The sequence below is a fragment of the Crocuta crocuta genome, unplaced genomic scaffold, assembly GCF_008692635.1.
Source record: "Crocuta crocuta isolate KB4526 unplaced genomic scaffold, BGI_CrCroc_1.0 scaffold348, whole genome shotgun sequence".
Taxonomy (NCBI): domain Eukaryota; kingdom Metazoa; phylum Chordata; class Mammalia; order Carnivora; family Hyaenidae; genus Crocuta; species Crocuta crocuta.
In genome coordinates this window covers 5,990,644-6,003,262 of record NW_027529573.1, presented here as the reverse complement: position 1 = coordinate 6,003,262, position 12,619 = coordinate 5,990,644, and the positions used below count along the sequence as shown (strand labels likewise).

The following is a 12,619-nucleotide window of genomic DNA, read 5'->3' as shown; positions in this document are numbered from 1 at the left end:
TCTGGGTCAAGCACGCGAGGTTGACAGCCATGTCATTGGGCAGTAATGTCTGTGAATGTGAGGCAGAGTCTCTGACAAGTACAGCGAGGGAGAGATGGAGGGCGGGGGCGGCTGTCACAGCAAATGGCAGTGATGCAGCATGTGAAGTTCCTAGTGGCCTGGGGTCCCTCCGGAGCCACCCTGGGCGTGTGAAGTGGAGAAGTCAACGAGGTTGCCATGTGGCCCGATAGATCTTGGTTCTAATTTGGCTCTGCCCACATGTGACTAACAACCTTGGGGAAATGCCTTCATTTTTTTAAAAATTAAGTTTGTTTATTTATTTATTTCGAGAGAGACAGAGACAGCGTGAGTGGGGGAGGGGCAGGGATTGAAGGAGAGAGAGAATCCCAGGCTCATTCCATGCTGTCAGTGCAGAGCTCAGCTCAGGGCTTGAACTCACGAAACTGCAAGACCATGCCCTGAGTTGAAACCAAGAGTCGGACGCTCAACTGACTAAGCTACCAGGGCACCCCATCATTTTTAAAAAACATTTATTTTGAGAGAGACAGCATGTGAGCAAGTAGAGGAGGGGCAGAGAGAGAGGGACAGAGAATTCCAAGAAGGCTTCACACTGTCAGCACAGAGCCCCACGCAAGGCTTGAACCCACGAACCATGAGATCCTAACCTGAGCGGAAGTCAGACCCTTAACCGACTGAGCACCCAGGTGCCCCAGCCTACAATCTACATAATATGAAACGTGTCATTGTAACTATTTTGAAGTGTGCAGATGGGTGGGATCCAGTACATTCCCAGTGATGTGCCACCAGCACTCCAGTCCGTCAGCAGATCCCCTCATCTTGCAAGACTGGAACTCTATCCCCAGCAAACCCTAACTTCCCACTCCCCTCCCCCAGCCCGTGGCACCCGAACTTCTACTTTCTGTCTTCACAATCTGAGTAGTCTATAGGCATCTCGTGTAAATAGCGTCATTTGTCTTTGTGTGACTGGCTTATTTCACCGAACACCATGCCATCAGGGTCCATCCATGTCGTAGCAGGTGTCAGAATCTCCTTCCCTTTTAAAGCTGATTAATGCCCTCATTGGGTGTGTATCCCATAGTGTGTGAATCCATTCGCCTGTGGATGGGCACTGGGCTGCTTTCACCTTTTGGCTGCTGTGAATAACACTGCCAAGAACATGGATGTACCAATATCTGTTCAAGTCCCTGTTTTCACTTTTCATGGGTATATACCCAGAAGGGGAATTGTTGAATCCTACAATAATTCTAGGTTTAATTAAAAACTTTTTAAATGCTTATTATTTATTTTTGAGAGAGAGAAAGAGAGACAGAGCATGAGCAGGGGAGGGGCAGAGGGAGAGGGAGACACAGAATCTGAAGCAGACTCCAGGCTCTGAGCTGTCAGTGCAGAGTACAACACGGGGCTCGAACTCACAAGCTGTGAGATCATGACCTGAGCCGAAGTCAGATGCTTAACCAGCTGAGCCACCTAGGTGCCCCTCTAGGCTTCATTTTTAAAGGAACTTCCATCTGTCTTCCACAGCAGACACACCCTTCATTTATTCTTGCATCTTTGGATTTATTCCTTTGTAAATGGACACGGTAGCGGCAACCCCCCTTGGGTTGCCATGGAGATGCCAGGAGATGGTGTCCATGAAGGTCCCAGCAGAGTGGGTGGCATACAGTAGGCCCTCAGTACATGCTCATCTTCCATCCTTGCCCGGGTCAGGTGGGGCTCAGTTGCTCAGGCTCACAAACACATGGAGCCATCCTCTTTCCTGGGGCATCAGCCATCCAGCCAACCTGACTCGCGCTTTGGGAGTCCGCCTCACTCTGCTCCTGTCACCTTTCTCCCCAGGCTGTGGAGGAGCTCCTGCAGACCTTGGATCTGGAGAAGAAGGCAGTGGTCATCGGGCACAGCCAGGTGAGTAGAGCTTCCTTCATCTGTCACTCTGTTCATCCCATCAGGGGCCCAGATGAACCCCAATTCTGGGCCTAGTGCATCATCCATACCTGCGGGGTCCCCCACCTGAAAACAGGGCTGGTGATTTTCTGCCCTGCCCACCTTACAAGGCGAGGAAGATAAAATGATATTACGCGGGAGGCAACAGCATTGGGGAGTATCTTTTGTTAGCGATTACTCTCCCAGGGACCTTGTGGTTTGAAAGAGTTCACATCCTGGACCTCAGCAGAAATTTCTGAGCCTCAGAAAGGGCTGCCGTGAAACCCAAGAAGAAGCACTCATCTTCACCCAGAGCCTTGTCAACTTTTACTTTGCAGCCAACTGTACCCCAGCGAATAGTCCCGGCTGATTAGCAGCAGTCGGTGAAAAGTGAGGGCTCTGTGAGAAGGCATGTGACATTAATGTTGAGGGAAATTGCTTGTTTCTTTTTTTAAAAAAATTTAAAAATGTTTTTATTTCTGAGAGAGAGAGACAGCATGAGCAGGGAAGGGTCAGAGAGAGAGAGGGAGTCACAGAATGTGAAACAGGCTCCAGGCTCTGAGCTAGCTGTCAGCACAGAGCCCCAATGCAGGGCTCAAACCCACGAACTGTGAGATCATGACCTGAGCTGAAGTCGGACACTTAACCGCCTGAGCCACCCAGGCACCCTGGAAATCGCTTGTTTCAAACTGGTGTTGGGCCCGAAGCTTTTCCACCAACGCTTCAACATTTAGAAGAAGTTTAGAGACGAGTCCTGATAAGATTCTATAGCCTCCAAGTTTTCAAGAGGGAAAACACTGTATTTAGGGCTACCCCTTTTGTCTTTGTGGAAGACTCCTGACTGTCTCCGGGAGCGAGTGTTCCGCGGGCTCTGGTTTGGGAAGTAAACGCAAGGACCTGTGGCAGGCAGGGTAGAACGGCAAAGTGTAGAAACAGGAATGGGAGAAAACAGACCACAGGAAAAATTGCCCCCTCCCCCTCCCCCGCTCATCTCCTGATTGACTAATGTCAACTGATAAACACATGTCGAGCACCTGCCATGTCCAGGTGCCATTTGAGGTGCTGGGGAAGGGCTCAGGTTCCCAGAAACCCACCACGGTGGCCTCAATGGCCATTGCTCATTCTGGGATTCCCATCACACTGGCCCTGGAGAGCTCAGTCTCTCATGTAGCCATTGCCCCATTGACACGCATGCCTGTCCCCCACACCTCTTGCTCCTGCTACACTGTATGGTGGAAGCTGTAGTCTACTGCCGTCTCACCCTGATTGATTCCGCTGGCAGTCGGCAGTGGCTGGGACCTCACAGACCTTTCCAGTAGAGGGAATGAAGCTGTCCATTCCTGGGCTCCCGCCCAGTGCTATGCCAGACACTTCACCCAGTGTTCCTCTCTTCCCTCAAACCCTCCTGGGAGATCATTAGTAAATCCCTTCTTCCCAGGTGGGGAAGAGGCACCTCTGGGAAGTGAGCCCCCTGTCAAGGCCTTGAGTTAGCTAGGAGACCAGTTACAGCGCCCATGAAAACCTAGATGGCCTTGAATCCCACAGTCTTCTCCACACGCTGGGACCTGCTATTTGTTAGTGCAAGTCTAACACGCATTCCTCACACACACGTCTGGATGGCCCAGAATCAGAGCCCTTGTTTTCCAACTCCAAGAACTTCAGCCATGTAGACCAGCAGTGTTCAACATATGGTCTCTGGACCATGGAGCACCCCCTGAGAGCTTGCTAGAAACATCTAGAAACATAAACATTCAGATGCCCCCCACTGCAGGCCTAATAGAATCCGTAACCCTGAGGGTAGAACCCAGAAGTCTGGGTTGTAACAAGCCCTCTTCAGGACTCCAGCCCATGTTCAAGTTTGACAACCGCTGGTCTAGATAATTACTCGGTTATTTCATGAATACAAAAATCAGTCTCTAGGGCCGTCTGGGGGCTCAGTCGGTTAAGCGCCAACTTCGGCTCAGGTCATGATCTCACGGTTCGTGGGTTTGAGCCCCGCATCAGGCTCTGTGCTGACAGCTGGAAGCCTGGAGCCTGCTTCTGATTCTGTGTCTCCCTCTCTCTCTGCCCTTCCCCTGCTCATGATCTGTTTCTCCCTGTCTCTCAAAAATAAATAAATGTTCAAAAAATTAAAAAAAATCAGTCGCTATAAGCCTGGCCGCTATTGTAGAGCAAGGAAAAAAACAGAGGAAGGGAAGTCTTTGTACACATTTTCACACAGTGAGGGCAAGAAACGTAGAAGCCAAAACATCCCAATTATGAACAAAAACAGCACTGTTGTTCTCGACTAATACTTGGTATTCATTAAGACGGCAGTCAGGAGCAAATTAAAGTCCATGTATCCTTTGGAAGCTAGGCTATTAGCCTCTGTGAGCCTCTGTCTCCTCATCTGTTAAATGGAGCCACTGCCCCCCCTCCCTCCCCACCCTGAGTCGGGCTTCTGGGAAACTAGTCCATTGTCATTTAATTCTTGAACGCATTTGTCAGTGGGGCCAGACGCTTATCAATAGGATAACATTTGACTTATTAAAGAATGAAACTCCTCTAATCCGGAAAATTACTAGGACGGGAGCTAATTCCCCAGCGGTTGCAGATATGGGAGCCATTGCCATATCAGAATTTTAAACCTTGGTCTTCAGCATTTTTAGAGGCAAAACAGTTTGCATAGCAGTGGGCCCCGCGGATTCCTTAAATGTGGGGATGTTGGGACGTTACACTCTGCTTGCGTCTGATAAGCCTTCGGACCCACGAAAGGCAAATCATTTAGATTTTTCTTTGTGATTCTCAGCGTCTGGTACCTTATCCAGGCCTGTGCGGAGAGCCATGACATTTATGAAAAAGGTGGAATCCCACGTGCTGTGGGCCTTCTGGTTGGCAATGTGCTCTTTAAAAGGAAAAAAAAAATCAAGATAAGATTCTGCAGAGCCCATGACTTATTCCCATTCTGTGTATGGCCGTTTCCAATTATCTTTTTAATGAAAGCTTCATACTTAATCAATAGTGGTTGTGGCAGTGCCCGCCGCCTTTTGTAATATACGAACTAGGGCTGTCATCATTTTGATCATTGATTTTTTTTTTTTATAGCAGCTTTTGGGACTCACTAGCTTGTGAAATTAATACAGTCATTATTGAGACAATCTGATAGGTAATGAGTCAGTCGTGTCTTTATTTCAATGAGGCTAATTGTCTTGGTGGCTCTGGCTGATGGGAAGTGTTCTGTAAAGCCAGGGAAGGTTGCGAAACAGAGTTGGCATGGACCAGGCCTGCGCATTCTCATCTTCCTGTTGAGGAAGGGTTCGCCGTGGGATGGGCGGAGCGGCCGCCATTACAGCTAATAGGTTTGGGGGAATGGACGATCGATTGAGACCCTTTGTTCACCTGGAATCGAATTGCAATTCAACCCCAAACTTCAGACGTTGGCACTGTAGCAAATGAGGAAATGAGGCGCCTCGTGCAGATGTTGGGAATGGATGCTGGTGGTGAACTTGGCTTCGTTGATCGCTGGCTATGCAAGCTGGAGTCAGTTACATAATCTCTCTGGGCCAATGGACTCCTCATACAGTTGTTTTTTTAATTAAAATGGTACAGAGGAGAAAGAGCTTTGAAAAATCTAGATGCCGTGCAAATGTTAATTACATTCAGTGATACCTATAGTCTGGTCTGGCGTCAGACAGAGGGAGATGTTTCTGCTGCTGCCGCTTACTAGTGGAGGGTCCTTTGGGAAATGCCGTTGTTAGCCTTCGTTTTTCCTTCCATAAAATGGGGGAATCGCAATAACTACCGTACAGGATTATGTACATTCAGTACTTTACCTGCACGTATCAGGTAAGGTGGTTGGTTCTGATCCGCAACATTGATTGGTAATGTCCCTGATGACTTGATAATGTCACTGATAAGATGGAGCCGTCCAGTGCCCCTAGAGAAGCAGCACGTCCTTGGGGTGAGAAGTCACATATGGCAGAGAAACACGCCAGGTCATAGAAGTTAGCTGCATGTGGGCATCGGAAAAGCGACCCCTGCCCCTGTCACTGACTCAAGTCCCAGGCCCCCAGGGCATCTTTTCTTTGCCCCTGGGGAGGTGAGACTGACTGGAGCCGCCCTACCAGGCTGGCCCCAGAGCATCAGGCTCTCAGAAAACCCTTCCGCGTGCCCTGCAGTATATGCAAGGCGGCCCCACGGGGTGCCGAGGGGGCATTGATCTCTTCGCTGCAGAGCGCCTCCATCCATTATGGATGAGCAGAGAGGCATGGAGATGGAGGACCACAAGCTGTTTTCCGTGAAGATCCTTGAGCACCTTCTGTGTGGGGGGGCACCAGCCTGGCCCCCGCCTCTCCCGGCCGGGGAAGGCAGCCCTCACTCCCTCCACATTCTCTGCCCCTCCTTATAAGGCAGGACCGCGTGTGTCCAGGGCACTGCTTCTGTCAGAGGCCGGCGGCACTTCTCAGAAAGAATGCATGGTCCCAGGCCTGTCACTAAACCCATGGATCCAACCCTTCCTGGGGCGAGGCCTGGGGTCTGCGTCTCCCACCCCTTGTAATTGTGGTGCAGAGATGTTGAGACAGGTCCCTCCTGGCAGCGCGTGTGTGGTTTTTAGGTTTACTTATTTATTTTGAGAGAGAGACAGACAGAGAGAGAGAGAGATGTGGGGAGGGGCAGAGAGAGAGAGAGAGAGAATCCCAAGCAGGCTCTGCACTGTCAGCACAGAGCCCGATATGGGGCTAGAACTCACGAGCTGTGAGATCATGACCCGAGCCAAAACCAAGAATGCAACGCTGAGCCAATGGAGCCACCCAGGCATTCCCCCAGTGACACTGGTTTGGCAATGAATGTGTGCGTGGTCCCCCTGAGCGTCACCCTACGGTGTTGCTCTGGCTCAGCAGGTGGGGTCTCAGATTTGGCATTTCCAACAGGCTCCCTGGTGGGGACAGCACCGCTCAGGGGCACCATGCTCTCAGCATCCAGGGGCTAGAAGAATGGAAAGAGGAGCCGTTAGGAGACAAAGTGCTTTGACAATTGAGACCCTCAGTTGCAGGCACCTGCCATCAAGTAATCTCTGCTGCGCGCAAGGAAAAACTGGGCTCTGAGTGGCAACCGCCTTGCACCTCAGACAGTCTGATTCAGCTGAGCAGGACTCACCTGCCACCTTCTGTTCTTCTAGGTGTTCCTAAAGGCGGGCGTGGCCTTGAGGCTTGAGAAACAACGCGAGAAGCTGGCATCTCCCAGCATCGTTTTGTTCCAGGCGGCTTGTANCGCGCTCTGTCACCCCCGTGGAGGTGTGAGGTCCCAGAAAAGCAGCATCCGAGCCAATCTGGACGCAGTAACCTCGTGCATCTCACACTCGTGTGTGGGCGTGAAGCCCCGCACGGTATTATCAACACGCAGTCTCAGATCCGGTGGGTCTGGGGGGCTCATGGGGCAGGGGGGTGGCCTGCAGGTCTCCCGCGATGGCGCTAGTGCCGCCCGTCCATAGCTACCCCCTCCCCGCAATGGTAGGACCTTCAAGTGACACTTTGCAAGATGGGATGACTGTTTCTAGGACATTGGCATCAAATGACCAAGGATATTGGACATGATCTAGATTATCATGGGGTCGTCCAAGCCCTCCTGGGTCAGTTCTGGTTTCAACCTGTTCCATCTCTGGAGAACTTGGCCCTCGAGGGTCAGCCGACAGGGCATGGCAGGACCTGGCCACTGAGGCTTCAGGGACTGAAGGGCCAGTTCAGAGCCCGCAGTCCTGAGCCACGTTTGGAGAGCTTTGGAGGCTGCGTTTCCTCCCTGTGGCTTGGGCCATGGAGAAACGTGTGCACGGTCCCCCTGAGAATCACCTTACAGAGCACGGCTCTGGAGACAGTGGAGACCCAGCCCGTAGTGGCTGCGTCACGGTGAGATGGGGCCATGCGCGCTGAGTGTAGTTCATGCCCCAGAGTAGCGTTTCAACCAATGCCAGCTGCTGTCACCTCCATAGCCTCATTAAGAAGTGCTACCACCAGCACGCGGTCTCGTTACACCTGCCCCCCTCGCTACACATTACGAATTTATGCGAATTCGTAAATTCAAGCATGTGCTTGGCAAAGGCAGAAGAAGGCGACGACATTAATACTTAAAATATTGTGGGCAAGCCCACTGGCCCACGGCCCTCCAGTAGCTTGTGCCTTAGAATGATTTGGACGAGAGGTTCAGTAGGACCCTGGATTCTGTCTGCATCCAGACTGGCAGGGTTTCAAATCCCAGCCCCACCACCGGGAAGCTGTGTGATATTGAGCAAGCAACTGGAGCTGGCAGCGGGGGAGCATCTCTGTGGCTCAGTTTTCCCACCTGTAAAGTGGGGATGACAATAAGAATGCAGTGAGGACTGAGTCTGTAAGCTGCTCAGCCTGGTGCCCGGCCTGGTGGAAGAGCTATGCCGGCCACAGGGGCAACGTATCTCCTGCCTGGGTACTCAGTAGCGGGTCCCACCTGAGATAGGAATGAATATCTCGGCGGCTCTCAAAGTGCTGTTCCCCAGACCAGCCGCATCATCATCACCTGGGCATTTGTTAGCCATGCAGAGTCTCGGCCCCACCCCGACTTCCTGCATCGGACCCCCTGGGGGTGGAGCCCAGTATCTCGGTGCTTTATCAAGCTCTCAGGCTCGAGAAGCATGGGATTCGTGTTTGAACAACACTTAAAATGATACCTGCCCCTAACTGTCACCTGGCAACATCATCATGGCCTTTGGAGCTTGTGGGCAATTTCAGGCATTTTCAAGGATCAGTTTTGCCTTTCGCGGTGACTTTTGTGTACAAGAGGTGACCCCGTTGTTTGTATACGATTCCCTCCTCTTCCTCTTCTGACTGGATCATGCAGGATTAAATTGCAGTGTGATGTCTGATGCCCAGAGCCCCACTCCATGAAAAGCTTTCAAAAAATATTTCTAATTAAAAACAAGTCTTCATGTACTTTATTTGAGTATAGTTGACACAAGGGGACAGTCTCCGGCATGCAGCCGAGTGATCGGACAAGTCAATACATGATGCTGAGCTCACAAGCGCAGCTGCCATCCGTCACCGGACCATGTGCTTACAATAGCATCGCAAAGCTTTGTAAATGCTTCAGTTACCCAACGTCTTCCACTAGACATGAACTTGCCTTCTCCATCCCCTTTCCCACCCCCTTGCTGTCTTTCCTTCACCTTTACCGGGTGGGGAAGGACCCCTCATGTCTGGTTTCCTTTCCCTGCAGATTCACCGTCTGGCCGCGCGGTGCATCCAGAAGAACATGGCTGTGTTCCTGGAGGTCAAGGACTGGCCGTGGTGGCGGCTCCTCGGTTCCCTCCGGCCCCTGCTGAGTGCCACCGTTGGGGACGAGCAGCTCCGTGCCAAGGAGGTCGGTCCATGCAGCAGGCGAGGCGCCGGGCGGCCGTGTCCTCACACCCCTGTGTTAACGCTTCCACCCAGGCTCCGCACCTCCACTCTGCAGATTCCGATCTAGAAACGCTCTGCTCGGCACCCCTCACTGCCCCCTTCTGGATATCACTCTGCCCCCATCAACACAGGCACAGACCACCCTCCGCCCCCTGTGCAGCTATACGCTGGGCTTGTGGGCGCTGGACAGATACCCAGTTACTACCCAGGGGCACATGCGCACTTACTGGTCATCCCAGGGAGTCTTGGTGGTGGCATCTTTGTGTCCTTTGTCTCCTTAACCTCTCAGACAGGGGCTCACTGTCCCTTCCGCCTTGGTGGCGCCCACCTTCCACATGTGACTGTTTTGATTAGTTTCCAGCTTATCCTTGCTGTTGCTTATTCTTGCAAAATTCGCCAATTCACGCACATGCACACACAATTCCTTTCTTTCAAACACTAACAGTAGCATACGGTTTATATTCTTCTGCCCCTGGTATTTTTCACCTAAAAATATTTTTTGACACTGATGCCATGTCCACTTGCTCAGAGGTCTTCCCGATTCTCTGTCCACGGCAGCCTCTGACTCCCTTTTTGTGCGCAGTCCACAGTTCATCCCAGTGGTCTGCTGTGGGTGGGCATTTAGGCTGCTCCTAATGACGGTATCGTAAGGATCACGCAGAGCTGCTGTCAGGGTAGTGGTCTTGCGGAGGAGGAAGGGGCCGAGCCCGCCCTCCGAGCCCACCCTCCCACTCAGCCACACCCAGTCTTGGGTCACTTAACGGACTCACTCTGAGGGTCTGCGTCCCGCCCCTGGACTGGGATGCTCATCCGAGCCTGCTGGCCCCAGGCTTGAGTGAGTAGAGACGCTGATATTCAGAAAAGGGGCAAGAGAACGTCCCTCGTGGGGACTCGGCATCCGGGCAGCGTCGCAGACAGGCTGGCAGGACCACACGCTCCGTTCCCTGGGCACGCTCACCACAGGCGGAGACCCTTGCTCTGAGCTAGGAGGGCTTCTGTTAAGGCGTTTGCTTTTTACAGGAGGAGCTCACGATGCTGAGACAGAAGCTAGAAAAATCGGAGAAGTCACGGAATGAACTCCGGCAGAATGCGGATCTGCTAGAGAGCAAGGTACCCTGTCCCTCCTGTGTGGGGTCCTCTGGGTGGGGCGAGGTCTGTTGATGGACGGTGACAATGTGCCTGGCACTCTGCTAAGTGTTACAAAATAACTTCAGATAAAGGGTTTATAAATAACCCCTCAAAATAACCCTGCGGGACATATTACCCTTGTCCCCATTTTACGGAGGAGGAGGAGACGGAGGCTCTGGGATGTTAGGTATCTCCCCACGATCACACAACTAGCATGCGTAGCAATGAGATTCAAACCCATATCATCTGATTCCAGAGGGAAGAGTTTCTGACATAAGTCAAAAAAATACACATTACAAAGATACAAATGATATGTTTGACTATATTAAAGTAATCAACTTCTGTGTATCAAAGCATAAAGTGAAGATGCACCACATACTGGGCAGTGAAATTTGCAACACAGGAAACCGGCAAAGGTATTTGGGCATATAAAGAACTTTCTTAAATCAGTGGGAAAAAGAGAAACACTCCAGTAGGAAAAAAAATGGGCAAAAAGAGAAATTGGTAGCTCCCAAGAGGAGAACTTTTTTTAAAAATTTTTTTTTAATGTTTTATTTATTTCTAGGAGAGAGAGAGAGAGAGACAGCGTGAGCAGGGGAGGGCCAGAGAGAGAGGGAGTCACAGACTGAAACAGGCTCCAGGCTCTGAGCTGGCAGTCAGCACAGAGCCCGACACGGGGCTCGAACCCATGAATCGCGAGATCATGACCTAAGTGAAAGTCGGACGCTTAACCAACTAAGCCACCCAGGCGCCCCCCAAGAGGAGAACTCTTAAGAGTTCAAATGTTCAGGGGCACCTGGGGGGCTCAGTCAGTTGAGCATGTGACTTCAGCTCAGGTCATGATTTCACAGTTGAAGAGTTCAAGCCCTGCGTCGGCTCTGCATGGACAGCTCAGGGCCTGGAGCTGCTTGGGATTCTGTGTCTCCCTCTCTCTCTGCCCTCCCCTGCTCACACTCTCCCTCTCTCCATCAAAAATAAATAAACATTAAAACAATTTTAAAAAGAGTTCAAATGTTCAGGAATTTAAATGGCCAATAGACTCATGAAAAGATGCTCAACTTAATTAGCAATCAGGAAATGCAAATTAACACCACCATAGGTACCATTTTGCACCTTGGGTTGGCAAAATCGAAGTCTGATGCAGCCAAGGACGTGGAGCAGCAGGAAATCATATGCTGTCGTGGGAGTGCACATTGATCTCTTCTCTTGAACAACTGAGGCTTGTCTCTGGAAGTTGATCCTGTCCATACCGTGTGCTCCAGGAATTCCACTTTGAGGAATATATTCTCATGTATATAAGAAAAGACCAGAAGTATATAGGAGCAGCATTATGAAGAAATGTAAACCTCCAAATGGGAGCCTATCAATAAGAGAATGGATGAACACATGTTGTTATATTAAAGATGGAGTTGCCAAAAGTAAACACGACTAAAGAGGCAGGAAAACGATGGCTCATTAGCCAAACCCAGTTTGCCACCTGGTTCTTTGTAAATAAAGTTTTATTGGCACACGGCCATGCCCATTCATTGGTGTGCAGTCTCTGGCGCTTTCATGCCTCAGTGGCGGAGCGGAGTAGTTGTGATGGAGGCTCTGTGATCTACAAAGACCCAAAGTACTTACTATCCAACTCTATATAGAAAACATTCCCAACCCTTCAACTAGAGGTATGTGGCATCTACATGGATTGTCTTCAAAAATGTAACACTGGAGAAAAGTTAAGTTACGAAAGAATACTTGAAATACGATACTGAACATATTAATCTTTTAAAAATTTTTAATATTTATTTATATTTGAGAGAGAGAGAGAGACAAAGTGCAAGCAGGAGAGGGGCAGAGAGAGAGAAGGAGAGGCAGAATCCGAAGCAGGCTCCAGGCTCCGAGCTGTCAGCACAGAGCCAGATGTGGTGCTCAGACTCACGGACCACAAGATCAAGACCTGAGCCGAAGTCCGACGCTTAACCAACTGAGCCACCCAGGCGCCCTGAACATATTAATTTTTTAAATGTGCAAGACAGTACTGTGTGTTGAGTAGAGCATATACCATGTGATTACGGTGTAAAGATATTTGCATGGGAATAATAACACCAGATTGGGAGTGGTGATTGCCTCTTGTGGGTGGAAAGGAACATGTGATTGGAGATTACGTT

General features: G+C 50.6%; 1 protein-coding gene across 1 annotated transcript in view; it reads left to right on the top strand.

Annotated features, from left to right (window-relative positions):
- Positions 1-12,619, top strand: part of MYO18B (myosin XVIIIB) — a 240,724-nt gene that overhangs the window by 88,511 nt on the left and 139,594 nt on the right. Inside the window, 4 exon segments of the mRNA XM_077761677.1 lie at positions 1,858-1,923; positions 7,100-7,199; positions 9,131-9,306; positions 10,365-10,454. Of these exon segments, the coding sequence (XP_077617803.1) occupies positions 1,858-1,923; positions 7,100-7,199; positions 9,131-9,306; positions 10,365-10,454 (432 nt within the window).